The 22,655-nt window shown below is 37.8% G+C and overlaps 3 protein-coding genes across 7 annotated transcripts in view; 1 reads left to right on the forward strand and 2 right to left on the reverse strand.

Annotated features, from left to right (window-relative positions):
- LOC148070429 (inositol 1,4,5-trisphosphate-gated calcium channel ITPR1) overlaps positions 1 to 5,596 on the reverse strand; it is a 52,141-nt gene extending 46,545 nt beyond the window's left edge. For 3 of the 5 annotated variants that reach the window (XM_087800302.1, XM_087800301.1, XM_087800300.1), the window contains exons 1-3: positions 5,449 to 5,589; positions 4,398 to 4,502; positions 1,257 to 1,327 (exon numbers count right to left, since the gene is read on the reverse strand). In XM_087800302.1, coding sequence (XP_087656428.1) covers positions 1,257 to 1,327; positions 4,398 to 4,489 — 163 coding nt within the window. In that variant the 5' untranslated portion in view covers positions 4,490 to 4,502; positions 5,449 to 5,589. Of the gene's footprint in view, positions 1 to 1,256; positions 1,328 to 4,397; positions 4,503 to 5,448 lie in introns of all 5 variants that reach the window. The other 2 variants (XM_087800299.1, XM_087800303.1) reach the window with 2 other exon arrangements.
- A 203-nt stretch (positions 5,597 to 5,799) lies between these two features.
- Positions 5,800 to 10,254, forward strand: sumf1 (sulfatase modifying factor 1). Its single transcript, XM_087800306.1, has 9 exons — positions 5,800 to 6,289; positions 6,455 to 6,628; positions 6,759 to 6,833; positions 7,936 to 8,018; positions 8,142 to 8,264; positions 8,440 to 8,554; positions 9,018 to 9,131; positions 9,355 to 9,414; positions 10,011 to 10,254. The coding sequence occupies exons 1-9, from the start codon at positions 6,047 to 6,049 to the stop codon at positions 10,110 to 10,112; spliced, it is 1,089 nt and encodes a 362-aa protein (XP_087656432.1). The 5' UTR covers positions 5,800 to 6,046; the 3' UTR covers positions 10,113 to 10,254.
- Positions 10,255 to 10,471: 217 nt separating this feature from the next.
- Positions 10,472 to 21,893, reverse strand: LOC148070431 (leucine-rich repeat neuronal protein 1-like). Its single transcript, XM_087800304.1, has 3 exons — positions 21,782 to 21,893; positions 20,380 to 20,733; positions 10,472 to 13,441 (listed from the first exon to the last, which is right to left on the reverse strand). The coding sequence occupies exon 3, from the start codon at positions 13,277 to 13,279 to the stop codon at positions 11,153 to 11,155; it is 2,127 nt and encodes a 708-aa protein (XP_087656430.1). The 5' UTR covers positions 13,280 to 13,441; positions 20,380 to 20,733; positions 21,782 to 21,893; the 3' UTR covers positions 10,472 to 11,152.
- Between the last annotated feature and the right edge of the window lie 762 nt (positions 21,894 to 22,655).

The raw sequence follows: 22,655 nt of genomic DNA on the forward strand, positions 1-22,655 counted from the left end.
TCCCGTCTCTTAACAATCTCCCGTCTTCTCCTGGGAGTGCATCCCAAATACACAGTGAACCAGTGAGGAATGCTCTCTCACCAGATGCTCATAGAGAACATGTGATATGAGTGAACATACTGGAGACGGGAACTATCTAGTTGGATGTCATTTGACAGGTTAAGATGGGTCAACAAAAATACATTGCTGCGAGTATTTGACGAAAACTCTGATTTCAGTATTCTTTTGTTGTATTCTGGCTGTCAAATAAGTCATTGAATCATCACACCAAGAAATGTTCATGAAGCCCAAGTCAGTTAAAGGTTCTGTATGATGAAATAAAATCACGTTGTTGTGGTTTTAGTGCTTTTGCCCAAACTTCTTAGACATTGGTTAGATATTAATAATAATTATTATCACAATCTCAGGACTCTCTTTCTCGAGAGAAGAGGTTGAACGTAACATAGTATACAGCTGAATCAGATGCATTCATCAGGTATATTTAAAATATATACAAAAGAACAGACAAAGAATCACAACAAAATTGGTGGTTTTTGTCGCATCTGTATTATCCTGTTATTGTAGAAAGGATTTTGCAAGTTGAAGTCTGAAAAAACTCTCAAGTTTCTCTCATCTTTTACTCGAATACACACAAGTCTCACGAGTCTCCATTACCATGTCACTTCTGTATATCAAGAAACAGCAATTTCAAATATTATACATAGTTATTGCTTTATCACCCAGTTCTTGTTTTATTCATTTCATTTTTAAGCTAATTTTTAAGTCTGACAAAAAGTTGTTTGGTTGTCGTCTATCTTTTCTCGATCAAAATCTAAACAAATGTTAAGGGAACATACTTCGGTCACATAAGCATAAACAAAAATGTCTGTTTTCACAGTGTTGAGCCAGTCTGCTCCCAAGACACCGAACCCCCTGGCCAGAAAACCGAGGGTCATGAGTTCTACTTCCTGTACAAGACCTAAAAATAACCAGAGTCATCTCCAGGCGTTTGTTTAGAAATCTGCTTTCCACTGCGCTCATTTTCTCAAAGTCGATCTTTCGTCTTTCGTGACCCTTCTCTCACACACGCTCGCATGAATATATTCAACATGTGTTCGTACACAAATGCAGGCAATTAAGATTGTCAAAGGAATCCCTGTTTGAAGTCAGCAGATACAGAGCGGCGGTCACCAAAGAAAAAAAACAAGGCTTTACAGATTCAATGGCTTCTCTGGTGGAGCCGCCGCTTCAAAAAAAAGACAGATTTACTGGCTTACCTCTGAACTTTTTCGGAGGGTTGTTGAGATCCCCTGCATCCGGCTGCACGACACACCTGTCATCCACCAAGCTGCGGGTATAAATACAGTCGTTTATTAATTAAAACATTTCAAACACAGCTATCTAATCTGATTAGAGCAAATAAAAAGTATGTGTGTGTATATATATATATATATATATAGTTGTGACATCAACATAGAAAAAAATAACACAAAGTTATGCAGGACTTTTGGTAGCTTAACCCTCTAAACTCTATCTGTAATGACTAATAGTGATGTAATAGTCAAATATTTAACCACGCATTAATTTAGCTCCCATATCTTTCTTACTAAGACTTGACCCGAACATCTATTTTAGAGAGGAGTGAAGGACCATTTAATTTTTAATTTTAAATTCTAAAGTTTTTGATTAATTTGTAGCTTCAGACATCGATCATTTTAGTATTCAAGTATTCTGTCGATTATTTTATTGATTAGTCAAGTAATGGTAAAAAGAATAAAACATCATCTTGGCTTAAATAAATTAGTAAAATAATTCTAAAGTGAAAAACAAGTACAATCTGACACTTAAGTTATTACTAAAATATAGACATACATTTAATATAATGTATGTCTATATATTGCAAGATTATGAAAAACAAATATTAATCAACGGTCCAAAAATCGAATAATCCGTTATGAACTCATGCAGATACTTGGTGTGTTTGCATGACTTTTTTTTTTTTTTTTTCCCCTCTCTTGGGGCAGATGATCTGGAGAATGTTGCAGAATTGGTGGTGAGTGGAGAACAGAGCTCCGGGCCAGAAGTGTCACGACTGTTGTGAGTGAATGTGTTTGTGTGGACGTGGGAAGCGTTGGAACGCTGGAGAGACCACAATTGCTTGCCGTTGTTCAGAGTTAGGGGTGTTCTGATGCTGTAGGAATGCTGGGAGTCAAGTTTCTTTGAATCACCCCCAGTTTAAATTGATATTTGAGGAGAATTATACATTACATTTCACAAGCGGTTGTTAAAGGCGTTTCTTCATACATACAACTATTCTGTATGTGCGACTATTTCCATTAATGACATAAACATTAGGGGGTTTACATAAACTCTCCATGGCTAAGAGCACATATCTATACTTCCTTTCCTCCCAGCACTATCTGTGATGAGGTCAGTCATGACCAGAGCACCACTTCAGAAGCCTCCCACTACTTTTCACCACTTTGTTCAGTGGTATAATAATAACCTCTAGAATAGCCTCAACTTATACGCTATTGTAAATGAATGTCAAAAACAAGGTCATGTTCAAGAACAAAAAAGATTCCTGATAAGAGGAATTTTACACTCACTTAAATTATTGTTTAAGCTTTTTTTTTTTATCCCATATATAGAATGCCAGTGGCCTTATGATTATGAATTTAATAATGATTTGAATTATAGATGAAAACAGGAAAAAAGAGATAATCTATTGAAAAGTTTTTAATTAATATATAAATAGACTGAGCTGAACAGTGAAAAAAGTTTTTTATCTGGTTTGTATGGAAGAAACGTCCAACGTTTTTCATGTCAGAAACTTAAGATTAATTAATCAATTATATATATTTTTTAAATCTTCTTGATTTTTTTGTATCTTCTCTCAACAGATAATTGGGTATTTAAAAACATTATAAACATCACAGAAGACACAGTCCGGGCCAAATGTTTAGACACACCTATCAGGCCCAAGTTTTTGCAATTTTTCTTTTTGTCTGACCTTTGTGTCTTTAAAGTTTCTCTTAGCTTATCTGACAACTCAACTGATGGCCCTAACTCCATTAAAAAGTCACGAAATTCCACAAGGTAACCCAGACAGGAAACACCTGTAAAGTGAAAAACCAAGTCAGGCGACCCTTTATTGTATTCATCAAAAATAACTTAAAGTCTGCAAAGCATTAATTAGAAAAAAAAATGGCTACTTTAAAAATTACACTATAAGACGATGTTTTCATTTATTTCAAATTTGTTCGTCGAGTAATATTTCCATACATATTCATACATAGTTTGAATGCCTTCAGTGACAATCTACAATCTAAAAAGACATCAACAATAAAGAAAACACATTGAATGAAAGGGTGTGTCCAAACCTTTCAGCCTGTACTGTATACAAAACATGTGCACATCTAAAGGAAACTTTAATTAATTTATTGTTCATAGTTTTGCACCTTACTCAGCAACTTAAAACATGTCCATGTAGTGTTAGCGGTTCCCTTTGAAAGCTTTTTTTTATTATTTTATGGACCATTCTGACATATTCAAAGTTCTGCATAATCGTTTGTAACAAACTTTAATGTTTAATTTTGTTTTTCTTTTCTCAATCTTATTTTCTGTTTTTACTGCACGACATTGTTTTTAGGCATTCAGCATTTTTGTAGGCAAGATTTGTTTCAAGAACTACCATTATTCATACACCTATACCTATACTATACCTTATTCACCAGCTTTCTCATTGAGTGCCATTGAATACCATTGGCTGAAAAATGATATCCTCACAATGAGCAGAAACTGCCTTAACTGGCTCATTCATACACAAACTATAAACATTTGTATTGTCCAACTTACCAACAGTTAGTCAAATAGAGATGAAAATAAAGTTCATTTAACACAGTTTGATTTCAATCTGTGTCAATGTTCACTTAAATTCTTTTGTATTAGTAATACAATTAGGCGAGCTGTTCATCTTTACCACTTTTTACTGCCGAAACGATCCATTTATGATACATTTAAATTGATGAGGCAAAGACTCCAATACTATGGTATTTCATCAACCTCAAGTGTATTTTACAGGTATGACTTAAATCAAATAAAGCAATGTTTGACTGTTTTAATTTTTAAATTTGTTTTCTTTTGAGTCTGTTGTTCCTGCTTCAGGGGTAAGGTCCACATTTAAAGCCATGAGAAACAAAAGTTTGCTATTAAGGGCAGAAATGATGTGGGTAACTTGTGGTAACCATTGGGGTGAAATGTATATGGACCAACTGCAATATGTGACGGGGGAAGTTCACGGGAAGAGACGGACAAAACTAATGGACATTCATGTCTACCTACAAGTGTCCCTTAGATGAAAACATGGGCAGCCATTGACTTGCTGCTGACCAATGCACAGATTTGTAACTACTTACCCCAAAGTGCTGATGAATCCACTGGTGGATCCTTCGGCGTAGAGGGAGCAAATGTCCCCGACGTGAAGAAAGCTGGACATCTTATCCGACATGTTTTGAAAACACCTGTAAGACAAGTAAGTAAGTAAGTAATTTTTATTTGTATAGCGCTTTTCCAGACCAGGGTCAGAAAGCGCTTAAACAATATTCAATAAAGTATATACTTTAAAGGTCAAGATAAAACTGATAACACAACAGGAGTTCCAGAAAATCAAGGCAAAGCCTGAACAAATAAAAACATCTTAAGATGTTTCTTAAGGAAGTCAGTAGATCCATCAAGCTATGCAAGTATTGCAAAATAAGCAAGTATTGCATAGTAAGCAAGTAGTGACAACAATTAAAATATATATATATTGAAGAGACAACACATATGTATACTAATTGTAAGTAAGTAAGTCATTTTTATTTGTATATCGCTTTTCCAGACCAGGGTCACAAAGCACTTAAACAATCAAAACAATATTCAATAAAGTATATACTTTAAATGTCAAGATAAAACTGATAACACAACAGGAGTTTCCAGAAAATCAAGGAAATGTCTGAACAAATAAAAACGTCTTAAGATGTTTCTTAAAGTAGTCAGTATTGCCACAATCCCAATGTTTAGAGTAGACTAAGTAAGCACTTCATATGCATTTTATTATAGTTTTTAAGGAGTTTATTGGTTACTTTTCAGAGATAAGTTAAGTAGAAAATCTGAAGGGAACACCCCCACTGCACCTGCAACAGGTAAACTTGTGGGAGATTTAGTAGCAAACAAACGTTTAGAAGATAAAGTCGACTTTATCATGTGGTCGAAGTAATACTTGACAATACTTGTATTCACAGTTTTCTGCTCAAAATGACGGTGAAACTCGAGCTAACCGAGTCAAAATAGCAGCGTGTCCAAATGACCCGAAACTAAGAAATGTGTGTCAAAAACATGTCAAGAGATAGAGAAACTATAAATATTTTTAAATAAACCAAAAAAGGGAAGTGAGCGAAGAGAGTAAAGTTGTGAGTCAAACTTCACCTCGACAGGGTAAAATACTGGCGTGTTCAGGATGGTTCAGCTACGACAACATCACGTCTTCTTCTTCTTCTCTTTCTTTCCTCCCGCTCGCTCCGGTGCTTCTCCGACCCTCCGTGACGACGACCATTTGTTTTTTTTCTTCGACAAACCTTTCGTCGCTTGTCTGTTTCTCCGGCACTGCTTTCGTCAAGCGAGCGGGTCCAGTGAGCCGCTGGCGGGCTGCCACTTCTTCTGGAGCCGCCGGACCAATGAGGGTTCTGAGAGACGAGGTTCCTGAGAGACACAATGTGGTTCTGAAGGAAATCCCTGCCAAGTTCTCTCAAGTGTGATGTATTGCTGCTTTTTTTGTGAAACGCACCGCATAAAATAATAATAATTGATGAAAAAATAAATAAATGTTTTTATTTTAATTTTTTTTAAATACGCTGCAAATACATTTGAGAGTCACCTTGGACACTGAACTTATCCTAAATGATGTAGAAATAATTATTATTATATATTTGGAAATCAGACAGAAAATAGTTAAATTTTGTACCAGCTGACCACACACGTGACCCAACACGGAAGTGAATATGTAAACAACGTCGCCGAGCGTTAGATGATAAACATGCTTCGCTCTTGTACTTTGTTTTACGTGATCGCGGTTGTGAAAGTGCTGTGTTTTGACGGTCCTCGCTCGGAACCGGTGGTCGTGACGGATGAGTCCAGCTGTGGGTGCGATAAGTTAAAAAGAGCTCAGGGTCTGAACGAAAATGTGCCACTGGAGCCACCGGCGGAAAAATACTCACGAAGAATGAATGATGGATCCTCGAAAGACTTTGACAATGTTCATTTAAGTCAGGTAATAATACACTGCTTTTTTTGCTTGTGGTATTGAATTTGGGTTTAGGCTTAACATTTTTTTTTAAATAACAAAATAAACGAGCATTCTGATGCAATTGCATGTTGAAATCCAACCTCCATGTTTAACTCATCTAAGAATTTAATGTCATTTTACTGCTTGTAGATGGTGCTGATTTCTGGTGGAGAGTTTCTCATGGGCACTGACAACCCAGCCATTCAGGCAGACGGAGAGGGTCCTCAGAGACTGGTCCACCTGGACCCCTACTATATGGACATACAGGAGGTCTCAAACCAGCAGTTCCAGAGCTTTGTGAATTCAACAGGCTATGTGACTGAGGTATCGCTGTCCATGACATAAATAACATTCGCAGTTTATTTAGAAATGTGGATATTTTACTCGGTTTGCTTGTTGTTGACTTTTAATGTTTAATGTAACGTTGGAATAATAATATGTTTCCTTCGTGAAGGCTGAAAAGTTTGGAGACTCTTTTGTATTTGAAGGAGTTTTGAGTGAGAAGACCAAAAGTAGCATTGATCAAGTGGTAAGTTTGTTTCTTAAAAGCATTACACTTTAAAATATTTTTAAAAACCTTTTACATTCTACATTTTTTTTAAAATATTTCATAGTAATGTATAGGACCAAAACACACACTATCCTCAAAGCCAAACATTACACATATCATGCAGGATTTTATCATAGTTAAACTGTTACACAATTTGGTGTAGCTAGTTGAAATGCAAGTCTTGTGTTGACATTACAGTGTAGAAGTATTTTTCAAATATCTGTAAACTTTTATAAAGTATGTTTTATACTTCTGTCCTTAAAATGCTTTGCGACCATGGTCTGCAAAAGGTGCTTTACAAATCTAAAATACTTATTCACATTGAGTTAAATCCAAAATTGTATTGTTTTTTGTTTGTTTATAAAAAAACAAATTATTTAGGAAAACATGTACTTAGCCATGTGAGTTTAAAATGAAAGAACCTTTGCTATTGATGTAGTTTACCATGAAGTGGATTGTAACATTTGAAGAGTTATATTATTGTTTTGTTTTTCTCTCTCAGTGAATTAGAATTAAATATAGTAGGTTTGTGGTTGTTTCTCAGGGTAGATTTCTTTCAATGCGTCATCCTTTATTTCTATCCAGGTGTGTTAATGTGATGAGTATAATTATGGTAATTTTCATACTTTTTATTAAACTGTGTGATTATTAGCCAAGACAGAATACTGTATACTTGAGAGAGTTGTCGTTCCATTTTAACCTTTTTCAAGTAACATATTAGAAAACTTCTCCCTACTCTGAAAATGTAGTGCAGACTCACAAAATAGTAAATTCACTATGAGTTTGTATTGACATGGATTCCAGAAATTCAAGTAATGGCATACAGACCATGTTACTTTTTGCTTATTAAGATAAGCAATTAAGGCTAAAAGTAATTGAATTGCCTTTTTTTATTCAATCAAATCATTGTAAACTGTTATAAGCGATATAACCTCATTTTTATATTTATAAACCAGGCAAGACAAAATAAACAGCATGCACTTACCAGTCACGCAATGTTTCTGACAAAAACTGAATTTTTCAAAAGTACACTTCAAACGAGGATTTTTTTTTTTAGTGTGGTTGTCGACTTTGTTTTTAGGTGGCTGCTGCCCCCTGGTGGCTCCCTGTCAAAGAAGCAAACTGGCGACATCCTGAGGGCCCAGACAGCAGCATTTCAGACCGGTGAGGTGATTCTAAGATAACGGGTTCATATTTTTACCTTCAATATTTGCTCACTGTGACAATTCACGTTATTTAGTGCTTCTGTTGAACGTGAGTACAAAATGTTCTACCAACTGTGAGCAGACTGAACCATCCAGTCCTTCACGTGTCCTGGGCCGATGCTGTCGCTTATTGTTCCTGGGCCAAGAGGAGACTTCCCACCGAGGCAGAATGGGAATTTGCTTGCAGAGGCGGGCTGAGAGACCGGTAAAGTTATTTGATTGTTATTTAGATTTCTGTATTCATTTGTGATTGTTGAGTTTTAGGCTTGAATGAAATTGAAATGAAATGTTTTGACACATTTGAAGCACCTTGAACTGATGTATCGTTTCAATGCATGAATGTAGTTAAAGTGCAATCTTGTTCTTTTCTCTGAATGCAGACTGTACCCCTGGGGAAATCGGTTAAACCCGAAAGGTCTCCACTACGCGAACCTCTGGCAAGGGGAGTTCCCGAACCATAACAGCGGAGAGGACGGTTACATCAAAACTTCACCGGTGAGAAACAAGCACATGACGTTCGCTTTTCAAATACTTATAGTCTCGTGGTCACATTGCTTAAAATCATGGTTAGAACTAAGACATCAACAGATCTGCTGTTTAAAATGTTTGCATTAAACAGCTTCATATGCACTGTTTTCTGATGTGATTCTAACGAAATATGTTGGAGTGTTAAATACAGAATTAAAACGGCTCTATCGGGCTTTAAGCCTGTAAGAACACATTTTTTGGGTTTTCAAATTTCCTATCTTCTCTTTACCTTTTGTTTTAACCAACTTTTTTCATGAAATAATATATTAACTTGAAAAAAATAATTAAATTTCTATGATCTGTAGACATTGGAGTCATTTGAAAACACCATTTTTGGATCCTTTGGATCATTTTATGGCTTTGGATGATTTAAAAAAGAAACTTTCAACTCTCTTAACATTAACACTTTTTTTTCCTTTTCATACTGTAGGTTAAGTCTTTTCCTCCGAATGGTTATGGCCTGTATGACATCGTAGGAAATGTGTGGGAATGGACCTCAGACTGGTGGACTGTGCATCATACTCCAGAAAGGCAACATAATCCAGTGAGACGATCATAAGAGAACCTTCCAAACTTCTTGAAATGTTTTTGTTTATATCGTTTTAATTACATTGTTACACACTGAACTGTCTATTATCCATTATTGATTTGTCTGATTTCTTATTAATTGTTTTATCTTGTTTTATTATCTTAGTGTCTTGCATTCGATTGTTATTTAAAATGTAAACGTATCTTTACGACTCTAACGTTACCATATCTCTTTCCAGGACGGTCCTCTTTCAGGTGCAGACAAGGTCAAAAAGGGAGGATCGTACATGTGTCACAAGGTGTGGGAGAAAATCAATTTCATTTTATTATAGACTAGAAGATCACTTAAAGAAGGAAATAAAGAAGGTTTTTATGTACTGCAGACCGGTTAGTTGTCAGGGTTATGTTCACAAACCGATATTCCGATAAAGTACAAAAATACAATGGCATGACCTGCATAAAAAAACTATAATTAAATAATAATTTTATTAATTATTAATTTAATTATAATTAAGCTGTTTGTGTATTTGAATTTGTGCCAATGTGTGAGCATGTTTGTGTTTGAGCATTCATTTTATGGAAAGAGGACTTTGAAACCGAAGTTTTTTTTTCATTTTCACTTTTCACATGCTAATGTTATTTCATTGAAAATCTGGGGTTTTTTTTCCAAATGAAATACCTTTTAGTCAGTAATAATGAATAGAACCTTTTGTTTTTAAACCGGTAACACCGGATTGGTACAGGTGCCCTGACCAGAGGGGTCAGAGGACACACTGATTCAAAAACTCCATTATGTATAATCATTTATTTCATGCGTTCTTGTAAATCTATTTAATCTGAAACTCTATTGTGTTGAACTTCACTGATGTCACAGTCCTCTCTTCTTCTCCTCCAGTCTTATTGTTACAGGTACCGTTGTGCTGCACGAAGTCAGAACACGCCCGACAGTTCTGCATCTAATCTTGGCTTTCGCTGCGTCTCTCGAGAACAAACATGAGTGGACACTTGTTCCTCTAACCTCAAGTGTACATACTGGAGTCTGAATGTTTTTCAGTGAATCAGTGATGGATGTGAATGATTTTAGTTTGAAAGATGATGTCATCAAATGTTTTTTTATACATAAAATATAATTGAAATGATGATGCGTTTTGTCTTCACTTGCTTAATTAATGTTTCTATTTCTGTTCTGATGAATACATGATAAAACTAATGACATTCTTGCTCTCTGATTAGACTTCAGGAAACAACATGAGATTTGTCTAAACTGACAATTATACAGAAGAAAGAGAAACACAGATTTAGCAAAAGAACAAAAGATTTATTATACTGCTGTCAATGTACATGAGGAATGTGAAAAACAATGTTCTAATTAACATTGAAATGATTCTAGTCTCTAGACTTTTTTTTTTAATCTAGTGTGCTTCAACTGAAAGAAAAACAATGAAATTATAATAGCAAATAAGATAAGTTGTATGTCTAGCATTTACTAAAGTACTATTTTTCTCTTGCTTTAAATAAAAAAAAGGTCGAAGATATAGTTGATACAACATTACTGCATGATTGCTAACATTCAGTAGATGGTTGAAGAAGTCAAAACTCCAATGTCAGCTCCTATTTCAGAGTTCATACAAACTCCTCGATCCATCAGTGTACCGAAGATGACCTGTTTTACAAAACGGTGAAAACACTGATCTACGAATGCTGCAAGACATCGGGCCCCTACTGCAGCGTCATTAACCCGAAACAAAAGTGAGTTAAGGTTGCACCACAGATACGGCATCTAAGACGACCTTCAGGCTAAATACAGCTGCCATTATGGAAAAAGCCCGAAAAACAAACAAAGAGTAGAAAGAGTCAAACATAAGGCGATACGCTATACTAAAGAAAAACTCTTACCTCAAAACACTCTGCCTGTTAATAGCAAAGCTAACGATACAAAAAACATTTGCAACTTTTAATGGACTTTTGCACCAAAAGGGCAAAAAAGTGTGTCTGTTTGTGCTACTTCTGAGACGACGAGGTGTCATCGCTAACTGTTCACCACATGTAATAGCTGTGCGTGGTGTCGACGGGGGAGGGTTTTCCTTCGCCGTCCTTCTCTTTCTCGCCCTCCGCCTCCCACAGGTTGATGAGCGGCGGGTAGAGTTCGTTCAGCGGGATGGACGACGTTTTCAGCATGTACTTCTTCAGCGAGTGCTGGTAGTTTTTTCTCCTCCAGCGCCGGGCCGTGTAGATGGCCGCCGTGGCCAGGCTGAGGAAGGCGAGGGCGGTCGCCATGACGGCCATGACGGCGACGCTCGGGTGCTGCTCCGACAGGTCGAGGGCGAAGGTGGCGCCGAGCGTGGTCACGTTGACGCAGGACTTGTGCGTCTGCAGGTTGACGTTGGACACGGTGAGGCACACCTCGTACTCGGTGGCCGGCTGCAGGTGCGTGAGGTTGTACTCGTGCACGTCCACGGGCACGCGCGCCGTGTAGGTGATGTGCGGGTTGTCGATCTTCATGGTGGCCGAGGCCCACTTCAGATTGGAGGACATGACGTGGGAGTTGATCTTCCAGGAGACGAGGATGGAGTGGGATTCCGTCTGCTTGACGTAGATCAGCATCACCTGGCCGTTGTCCAGTAATGTCCCGTTGACGCGGATGGTCGCGACCCGGGTGTCGGCGCCTTCCGTGTTTTGGGCCACGCAGGTGTAGTGACCGGAGTCCTCCACCTGTATGTGGGACAGCACCAGAGTCCCGTCGCTGCTGAAGTGATACCGCTCCGAGGCGGTCTCACCGGTGATCCTCGCGCCGAGAGGGGTCACCCAGTAGATCTCGGGCTCCGGTTCCGCCATGGCCCGGCAGTCCAGGCTCACGCTCATGCCCACGTTGAGGCTCAGGTGACCGGGGAAGGTGTCGTGGGATATGAGCGGTATGCACTGCTCGGTGGAGCTCAGCGCCTTCAACTCCCGGACCCGCTGACCCCTGAGCTCGATCGGGGAGGCGCACATCATGGCCAGGGGCTCCATGAAGCGGACCGTGGTCCGGTTGGAGCTCATCCACTGGGTGACGCAGTCGCAGCGCAGCGGGTTGCTGTGCAGGCTGATCTCGCGGAGGTTGGGCAGCACCTCCGCCGTGTGTTGGTAAAGCGCCGTGAGAGCGTTGTTGTTGAGCATCAGGCTCTCCAGCGCCGGCATGTCTCTGAAGGCCCGTCTGTGGATGAACGACAGCTTGGGGTTGTTGGTGGCCTCCAGCTTGGTCAGCTCGGGCAGGTTGTCCAGGCCGAAGCGTTCGATGGACACCAGCTCCATCATGTTGTTGATGCCGAGCTCCTTCAGACGGAGCATGTTCCTGAAGTCTCCCTCCTGTATCTTATGGACGGGGTTTTTGTTTAAATCCAAAAACTTCAGATTCGGAACCTTCTCCAGCGCCAGTTGAGGGATTTTAATGAATTTGTTGTCGTAGAATGAAATGCTCTCGAGATTATCTAGACCAAGAAACGCGTTGGCAGGGACGTCTACAAGATCCATACCGGCGAGGACCAGACTCCTCAGATTTCCCAGAGGTTTGAAGTTCATCTCCAGAAGACCGATGACGGGGTTCTCTCCGATCATGAGGATCTCCAGGTTGGGGGTTTCCTCGAACCATCGACTTTTGATGACGTTGAGTTTATTGGAGTTCAGATGAAGTCTCAGCAGGTTGTGCAGGCCGGCAAACGCCCGGGCGGAGATGGAGCTGATGTGGTTGTGGTTGATGTAGAGCTCCTGGAGATTCGAAAGGTTCCCGAGGCAGCGATCTGGGAGTTGGTGGATCTGGTTCTCCTCTAAGTGCAGCGTCGTCAGGTGGTTCATGCTGACCAGACCCACGTCCTCCACGGTGCTGAAGTTATTCTGGGACAGGTCCAACTCGGTCAGGTTGACGAGCACGCTCAGCTCGCCGCCGGTGTGAGAGATGGTGTTGCTCTGGAGAAGCAGGACTTGCGTGTCCGTGGACAGGTTGGCTGGAATGTGTGTGAGCCTCAGGTCGTTGCAGTCGACGGTGATCGCCTCCTTGTAGGTGGACTGGGGCGTGAACCAGGGCCGGATCTCGCACACACACAGATGTGGACATGCGTTGGCCCGGACCTTCACCACGGAGGACAGACACAAGCCGACCCAAAGCCAGATGAAGGATTGGGGCAACATGTTGTCCACTTAGATTAAAGGCTGTTTTCTTAATGAAGACTTGAGGGAAAACAAGATGAACATTAGTCTCTTCTGCGTCTTCTCTGTGATCCTAGATGATGTTCTGCAGACATGGAGCGCAGGCGGAACAAGGTCTGGACCTCCAGATGGCTGTGTCACAACCTAGGAAGAAGAAGAAGCAGAAAAGGGAACTTTATTTATGCACACAACAGTATTCTGCTTCTTGACACATAATGAGTTTCTTTGTTTGTATTATTATATTATATTATTCTAGTCTTACATTTTATTTGAAGTTGTATCTTTGAATTTTATTGTTTTGGAGTGCTATACAGAAATATATGAAGGACGATAAATGACACAAGTATGAATAAATGTAGGAATACATGTATAAATAAATGAAAAAATGTATAAATACATAAATAAATAAAAGTCAAACTGTATAAAGGACAAAATGTATATATAAATAGAAATAGCAACGTTCTTTGACAAAAATTAAATCAGAAGTCATTTATTTATTTTGACATTTTGACATATTGATATTTATCCACACATTTATTTCTGGAACTCCTGTTGTGTTATCAGTTTTAACTTGATCTTTCAAATATATACTTTATTGATTATTGTTTTGATTGTTTAAGCGCTTTGTGACCCTGGTCTAGAAAAGCGCTATACAAATAAGAATTACTTACTTACTTACTTATACAAGTTATTATGTTTCTATACATTTATTTATACTTATGTCATTTATCGTCCTTCATAGAAATAATGTGTTATTGGTGACATTGTAATTACAAGACAGTGTTCCTGTTTAACTTATAGCCCTCAACGTCTACCAACTTTATAAAGCATGTCAAATATTTACAAACCATCATAACTTTGTCTATAAATTCTTTATAATCTATAATAATTATTTATACTGAATGTGCCTATAATGCATTATGCACCAGACTGATACAAAGTGTTACCAAACATTCTTATTATGTCTGCCTCTTATTCAAACTTCACTCTTTCACCAAACAAATTATTTAATTTATACTTCAATCATATAATATTTTTTTAGTTTTTATTGTTTTTTTCATTATTTATGCAATGTTTTTTGTTGTTAACGCTGTAATTTGAGTGGATGATGATTTTTTTTTAGATCTACCTGTAAGTCTTAAAATATCTTCAATGATTCCTCTGCTCAAACAATATGAATTCAACTCTTAACAACACACATCGATGAAACTTTCAGACACATGTACATGTAGAAAACATCCCTACATGCATTGCTACCTGTGCATGAAATGGGAGAAGACAGGCTCAGTAATTACTGATGTCTTGCTGCGACTGTAAACCTCAGACACCTGGCAGCAGGTTTCCTGGGCATACAGTGGAGCTCACTTCCAAATATAATGATGTATATTTATCCAGTGACCTCTGCGACCTCTGGATGGTTAGCTAAGAGCATATGTTGTATGAATTATGGCAAGTTTCCATATCGGTGCAGCAGTTTAATTTATAATTAATATACACCGTGTTCCCACGGCTAGTGTTGGCTGCAGACCAACCACTGAGGTCGCTCAGGTTTGTACAAATGACTCAAGAGCTGAACACACATCACTTCACTGGCTTCTGGTATATTATCTTGAGAAAACTCACACTTTCTTGGTACTTGTACATGTTTATATTTACATGGCAGCTTAATGGCTTGTACCATGTTTTGGCCGCAAGAGTGATTGAGTTTGTCACTCCTGCTCTTTTTAAGTTTAACACAACACTCATGAAAACAATCTTTCTCTTAACTTTCCTTTTGATTTCATTATGTGGTGCCTTTTATTATTATCATTTTTTTATTACAATTAACTGGTACTGAAATATGGAATACCCAGAGTAGCACATTGAAGTGATAATAAAGCGTTTGGCAATAGCGACATCCAGGGGAGAAGACAGTCCTTGAACTGGCTCTTTTGAAATAAAAACAAGCATAACTGTGTATATCAAAATCAAAATACATGCATTTTGTATTTTAAAAAAGCAAATTGCCAAAAACTATTTTTTACCAAATGGTCTATTTTCTCATCTAATAATAATACAATAATAATAATAACAATAATAATAATACAACCATTCTAATACTATTTATTATTATATATTATATATTATTAATATATCAACCAGGCTTATATTGATTACCAGGGATCTGACTTTTAAGATTACTCCTCTGCCAAACCCAGTGGTTTTGAAATGGCGCCCAGTGCTAAATAAAGCAAAAAGAAAACAAAATATTGTTAAAATATGTTTTCCTCTATGAGATTAAAAGCCAGCGATATTTTTAAACTTCCACTACAATTTGAAGAGCCATTGCAGGAAGAACTCCAAAAAATATTTCAGCATAAATAGACATTTTTTTTGTAAGTCCGTTATATGGAAATATATCGGGAAAACATGTTTTATATGATCAATGCCAAGACATAGCCAACTAAGATGACAAGACTACAAGCCTCAACAGCCTGGTGTTATCCTGCCTCTCTAAATTGAAGCCTCCAGGAAGAGAGATTTACCGCCTCCGTTCACTCCGTCCTGATGAGATTCTAATCCAACATGTCTCCGATGATTTCAACATTTCATGACACAACAAGTTCTAGTCTTGAAGCAGATGTGCCTCGTGTGGTTCATGAAAAGCCTTCACCAATATGATGGTAAGACTGGAGATCTGGCTGGCAGAAAAAAAACTAGGCAGATGAGGAAGTGTTTGGTTCTCTGTGTATAATTGTATTGAGGGAGTAATTACCTGCTGATCCTATTCAGTAATGCGATTATTTCATGTATTAGTTAGAAGTTTTTCTGTTACATTTACATCCAGAGTTAATTGTACTGAAAAAAACAATATTTGCAACAAAACAAATCAAAATGAGAACAAGCTACATGCTAATGTTAGTTCGTTTTTCAAACTGTCTTCTCAAATATACACAAGTTACATAGTAACACACTGATCTGTTGTTTATATCGCTTTTTATTTTATAATAAGTAAGCTTCATAACAATTTGTTTCATAGATTAATTTGTTTATTTAGAAAATATTGTATAACGGTCACCATGTATCCATCCAACAGCTTTACAAACATAAGTCTGAAACGAGTGTTACTTTTATTTACATTATGACCAACTGTAGCAGCTGGAGACACTTCTGTTTTCACGACCATGTTAAATATAGTGTAGTGCTGATATACTTAAGCGTTTTTGTACATGATGCCTTGATATTTTATTTAGTTATGGAGCTCTCATCTGGAATACTACTAGTTTGCTTACATGTTAGTTCACCACTGACTTCTGACTCACAAGTAAAACTCTAACTAGGTTGTCGCTCACACGTCACAGTATACTGCATCTTTTTCAGAGGCTTGCTGTCCCTGTTTCTGAGACCCTTTTCTCTGGTGGTAAAATGTGGGCAGTGTTTCTGAATCAGCTGCGGTGCGGACATGCCATCACTATAGCAACGGCTATGCCCCGAGCACGTCGGTCAAATAACCAAATGAGACATGAGAAGGCAGGAGTGTGTCTCCGACACGGAACCGGAAAAGGTCACGACAAGAGCGAAACATGATAAAATAACTGAAGGTTTATCTGTCAGTGCAGCATCATCTTGATGGATTCTCGATTCACAAAACGACAGATTTAACGTTTTATATTAGTTTCATAACAAACTAGCTGGATGTCTTCAAGCATTTTGTGTTTGATGTTTTTAAAAAAAAGACTTTTTTGTCCACGCCTGCTCTCGCTGAACTGACCAGCAAGAGAGAACTCCTATTTCCACTCCATTAGTATGCAAGAGTTTCACTTCACGTCACACAAAGCTTTGCTGCAGCTGCTGAGGCAGAGGTGCAGAGCCCAGCAGAAGAAGACATCCACTTAGTCAGGAAAGTCTTGAATAATAAAGTTGTGACTGGACAACGCAAATGTTTGACCGTGCAGGAATTTAGCCGAACAAAAGCTTTGATCACAAAAAACAACATTTGATTAACATGTCGGTTTATTTCAACGACTGCACTGGAATTTGTGTCGGTTTAATTCATTTTTATTTTACAGCCCTATGTCCTTATTTCCCTCTGTTATCATAAAAATTGCAATAGTTGGTTAAACACATCATTCATTTGTCATCTGCAGTTGGACGATTTCTAATTCAAATGTGCATTTCACTTAAGATGGAATTATTTAGAACAAAAATGCAGTAAGTGTCCACCTGGGGACACGAAGATCAGAAGGTCTTTTTCCAGCTGCTTGGACAGTGTGATATACTTAGATTCATTGGTTGTAGGCTAATTTTAGCATGTCATGTTGTTGTACACTTCCAACTCTGCTCAAAAGAAACACAAATATTTCTCCAAGAGTTGGTCTAATATTTGACACATGGACTAACAGATTGCTAGAAAAAAAACCGGCTAATTTGTATAGTTTTCACAATCTTGGTAAAAAGGACAAATGCCTAAATTCAATTCTTCAATAAATATGCCACACAATTATAGAATAATATATGCTTTGTTTGTTTTTATGAGACCTTGTAGATCAAGTAAAGGGAAGGATGTGATAACATGATTTAATTTCTTGTAGCAAAATTCGACAAGCATAGTTGAATGAGCTCCCCTCTTTATTTAATACATTACTTTTATTTTGTACTCTCAAAAAAATTAAAATTAAAATATTTTTCTTTTTGAAGAACTACTTAACAGAAATAAAGGTGCATCAACAGTGTTTTCCACAACCTGAAATGCACTTTTCTCTTTGGCTAAAACACTTGACCCGGTAAAAGTTATTTCAATAAGCCATTGTGTTTTTTTGTTTCCTCCTCGATCAACTCTCTTGCATGTGCAGACGTCTGCGCTGCAGTCAAACGCTCTGAGACGCCCTGAGATGGCTCTTTGTTTTGCCAGACTCACTTTTCTCATCTGCCATGTACCAGCGAGACACATCAGTGCTCATTGTGAGAAGTAGGGGGAAGGTACTCTGAGAAAAAAAAAACTCCCCGATTTGAAGAGACAGCTGCTTCCTGCTCTCATGCCTACCAGAACGTGATGCGTTGTGTGACGACTGCCAGATAGTATTGTTATACAAACCCTGCGACTCCTGTCGAAGTTCGACCCTCTGGACCTTAGGGGGCCAAGGATGCATCGGAGCTAAAGGCCGTTAGCAGTGACCTTATCGATACAACCTTCTATCAAATGCATTCATATGCCAATGATCTGACTAATGCAACAATGAGCTGCAATAAACATAGATTAGCTTTGACCCCTTGTTTGCACTGCAGCTATGTGAGGTTTAACTTGTTTTTGTGGGTATAAAACTGGTGCTGGCCAGAGAATACATGCTTATAATACACCTGTAAAATGTACACTTAACACTATAGTGTCTTTGTTAACCATTGTGTTGTCTCTGGGTCGGATTGAACGACCCTGAGATTACACAAGGGTTAACCATAAACATCACTGAGAAAAACAACAACAAGTTATTTGAGTGTATTTCAATGCTGCGACTCAAGTAACATTTAATTACCAGTTTCGAGTAAATTATTTATATATATATATATATATATATATATATATATATATATATATATCAAACATAATTTTACTTAAAAAATAAAAAATTACTTAATAATGGTCATTATTATATATCTGAAGTATTTGCTGCTTTGTTTCTTGCTCTTTGTTGAATTGCTGGGATCTATTTTTCCTTAATCAACTATAGTCTTATTTCAACTGTATAGTGTCTTGAGATAACTTTGTTATGATAAGACACTTTAAATATGAATTGAATTGAATTGAATTGAATTTAAACAGTCAAAGAAAATCCAGTACTATTGTAGTAATACATGTGGCATTAACAATACTTTAAAACACTATTTTAGCAAAATGTTAGGAACATAGTCAATATAATGCACTGTAAAGCCATTCCAACAGCATCCACCACTTGTAAATAGGAATTTTAAAAAAATGTAAAAGCTTAACAATAGTAGAAGCTTGCATAGCTGTTGTAGCTGTTGTACTGAGCATGTGTTTCAAAGTGCTACACTTTCAGAATAAAGTTTATGTCTTATTTCTAGGTTCTCTGTTTATGTCTCGATGTCCACTCCAAGGTGCAGTGGATGATCTTTAAAAATTGAACAGTGTTTTATTCTTGTGATCATTGTAATAATAGGGTGCAATTGAGCTCTGGAGGAGTTTAAGATTATTTTATCTTACCAACATAATCACATAAAATGTTGTACTCATTTCAAATACACATTCAGATGACAACATTTGTATATATTCTAGCACATATTGATCTATTCATCTAGATAAGTGTTATAGACATTAACATATTGTTGTTGTTCAGCTGATTAGTAACAGTCAGAACTTTAGCCCATAAACTCAGTTTTGCAAATGTGTGACCTTAATGTATAGTGTATAAAAATGACAAAATACCTTGGATGGATTAAGATTTGATAAGTGGATTCAACCGAAACACACATATATAGTTGTAACCTGTTTTGTGGCAGTTAATGTGAACTCTTATCACTTGTTCTAAATTAAACACTGGACTATAACCAAACAATACTACACAGACTTCAATATTTGGTTAAATCCTATTTTGCACAAGAACCAATGGAAAGAAAAAAAGGACTTAATACTAGGAAAGTTGTGATGAGAGAAGCAAATTAAATATGCCATATAAGTGTCAATGATCAACAATATTCTACGTTTCACAATCATTTCTACAATTAGAAACCTGTATAAACGTGAACACACGTCAATGTGTTATAAATAAATATATATATCTCAATTTAGTGAATGGGTGTTAAGAGCTATGATGAAATGACATGGAAGGTCAAAGGACCAGATCCATGTTTTGGTTTTGTCTTTGTTTCAAACCCTCTGCACATGTTCCATCTTTAGAACACACCACGAAAAGAGCAGTAATACGTGCAAGACCTGCTGCTGCGGATCCTTCACTGCCTCAGATAGACACCATGCAGAGACGTGCTTTTTTTTTGTTGTTTGAGCGGAATTCCCTCCTCATAAAACGTCTCAATCCTCTGGGTTCATTCATCAACGTCCATTTACAGACAGAAATAGAGATTCTCACCTTCAGTCCTGGTGGTGTGTATGTGGTGCACGCGACATCCGCGGGTGCGTGTTGCGGTGTGAGGAGCAGCGACCATCAATGTCTCCAAACACCAGTGGATAAAAAAAATAAAATAAAATAAAAGATATTAAGAATAGTCTTCAAGGATTACATCAGCTGGAGCCAGCAGTGTTGGACCCACAGGAGGAGAGAGGAGGCTGCAGCTGCCTGGTGCAGGGTCAGCTGGACTGGACTGGACCACAGACTCATGAGGCATCGACTTTGGTTCCCAAAAAAAGCCGCTCCACCATCTGTTCACTCCAGCAGCAGGAGAACAAAAGTCACACCCGCCTCCAGGCGAGCGAGTCATGGAATCTGCGCAGACATCATCACGCTGCATCACGTGGGAAGCGCTCTTTCCCAAAACAAAGGTTCTAATATTTGATCATTGACTTTACATTGTCATAGTCACTTGTTTCCGGTACCACCATGAAGACCTAATAATTCCCAGAGTTTGTTTCTCAACATGGTATCACGAATCCTATCCACACAATCTTTTATATATCTTTATATATATATATATATATATATATATATATATATATATATATATATTTATATATATATATATATATATATGTTCTTTCTCTTTATTTCTCTTTGTTCTTATTTTATTTTGATTTATTTTTTATGAAAAATTGATGTATTTGCTGTGGATAATTTGGAAAAAAAAACAATTTCCCAGAGGGGACCTCCTGAGGGATCAATAAAGTTCTACCCAACCTTTCCTAATATATATATATATAGAGAGAGAGAGAGAGAGAGAGAGAGAGTATAGATGCATATTATCCATATGCATGGTGAATTCTGAATGTGCATAAAAAAGTGCTTAACTCAGGTACATAAAACATTCCACCTTGACCCATTTCCAGACACACACAGACACATGCACTAAAAAAAACGCCTTATCATCAAGTTTTATGATGGAACACCAGAAGAACTATTAAAGGAAATGGGAGAGAACAAAACGATTGTTAGTAAAAAGATTATTATTTATTATTAATAATATTTACAAGCAAATTACAGGTGTTTCATATATATATATATGACTTCTCTTCAAAAATGGATGCTTTATATAAACAATATTTCGTTCCATTTCTGAAACTATTGTTAAAGATAATGGTTGTTTTTTTAAGTCTGGGTTCCAGAAATAAGAACTGCGATAGTCTTTATATATTACATCGTAATCGAAGAACGTATTGTAGATGTGAGAGGAAATCCTGTCTGAAATAAAGATTATGTCTGACGTGTGAAGCCGGCCCACTGGGGTTACTATGTATCTCTCTTCTTGCACTGAACTGTCACTCTCTCTCGCTCTCACTCTCTAAATCGCTACTGACAAATTGTAGTTTCCACCACTAACCTGCAGTGCTTCTGTTGTGGTTTCCATAGCAACAACTCTCTCCCCAGAAAGGCGATGCAGCATATCCTCCCATTTATTAGATCTCAGATCACAGAGCTTTCACCAAGCTCCTGCCACATGGCCATCTGGGAAAAGGCATGTTTGGCCTTTGTTTTACCTCATCTCGTCAGTCTGCCAGGTTTAGGGCTGCTGTCGTGGAGATGAGGCGTCACTGTTCTTGTCAGCGCTTGTGCTTCGTTCCTTGATAAGGAGCGCGGAGGTGAGGAGGGATCGCCTCTGTGAGTCTGGTGGTGTAAACAGTTTCACGTTAAATACATTATCCATCCATCTTTATAGCTTATCCCAGGATTCAGAGAGGTTACTGAGATCTTCCTGTCCTAGGGCTTTGTCCTGGGTCTGCCCTGGGCTCTCCTCCTTAAAGGGCATGCACTGAGGCAACAGTTCTACTTTAAGCCTGATCTCTGCACCTCATCTAAAGTTGTCTTCACATCAAACGTTTATTTATCCTTTATTTATCCAAGTTAGTCTCATTGAAATTCGGATCTCTTATACAAGAGAGACCTGGCCGGGATGGACAGCAATACACAGTTAAACATAAAGAACAATTTCATACAGTATCAAGTGCATTGGTACAATATAAGAAAAAGATAAAAGATTACTGACTAAAAACATGTGAACGTGAGACGTCTTGTACTAGGACTTCCTGTCGTCTTATCTAAAAAATGAGGTGATGGTGAATCTAAAGTAAGTGGAAAGTCAAAATGGTGAATATCATTATAAACGTGTCCCTCGCCTAACAGACCTCAACATAGACTTTACATGTAATACAGATGTGTTTGGAGCAATAGCATTGTAAAGGAGAATCAACCTAATT

This window comes from Callionymus lyra, chromosome 10 (assembly GCF_982586985.1).
Source record: "Callionymus lyra chromosome 10, fCalLyr1.hap1.1, whole genome shotgun sequence".
NCBI classification, from domain to species: Eukaryota; Metazoa; Chordata; class Actinopteri; order Syngnathiformes; family Callionymidae; genus Callionymus; species Callionymus lyra.

Coding starts and splice junctions, on each gene's coding strand:
- sumf1 (XM_087800306.1), top strand. CDS start 6,047: ATGATAAACATGCTTCGCTCTTGTACTTTGTTTTACGTGATCGCGGTT. Junction 8,019..8,141: donor GACAGCAGCATTTCAGACCG/GTGAGGTGATTC, acceptor AACTGTGAGCAG/ACTGAACCATCCAGTCCTTC. Junction 9,415..10,010: donor GATCGTACATGTGTCACAAG/GTGTGGGAGAAA, acceptor CTTCTCCTCCAG/TCTTATTGTTACAGGTACCG.
- LOC148070431 (XM_087800304.1), bottom strand. CDS start 13,279: ATGTTGCCCCAATCCTTCATCTGGCTTTGGGTCGGCTTGTGTCTGTCC.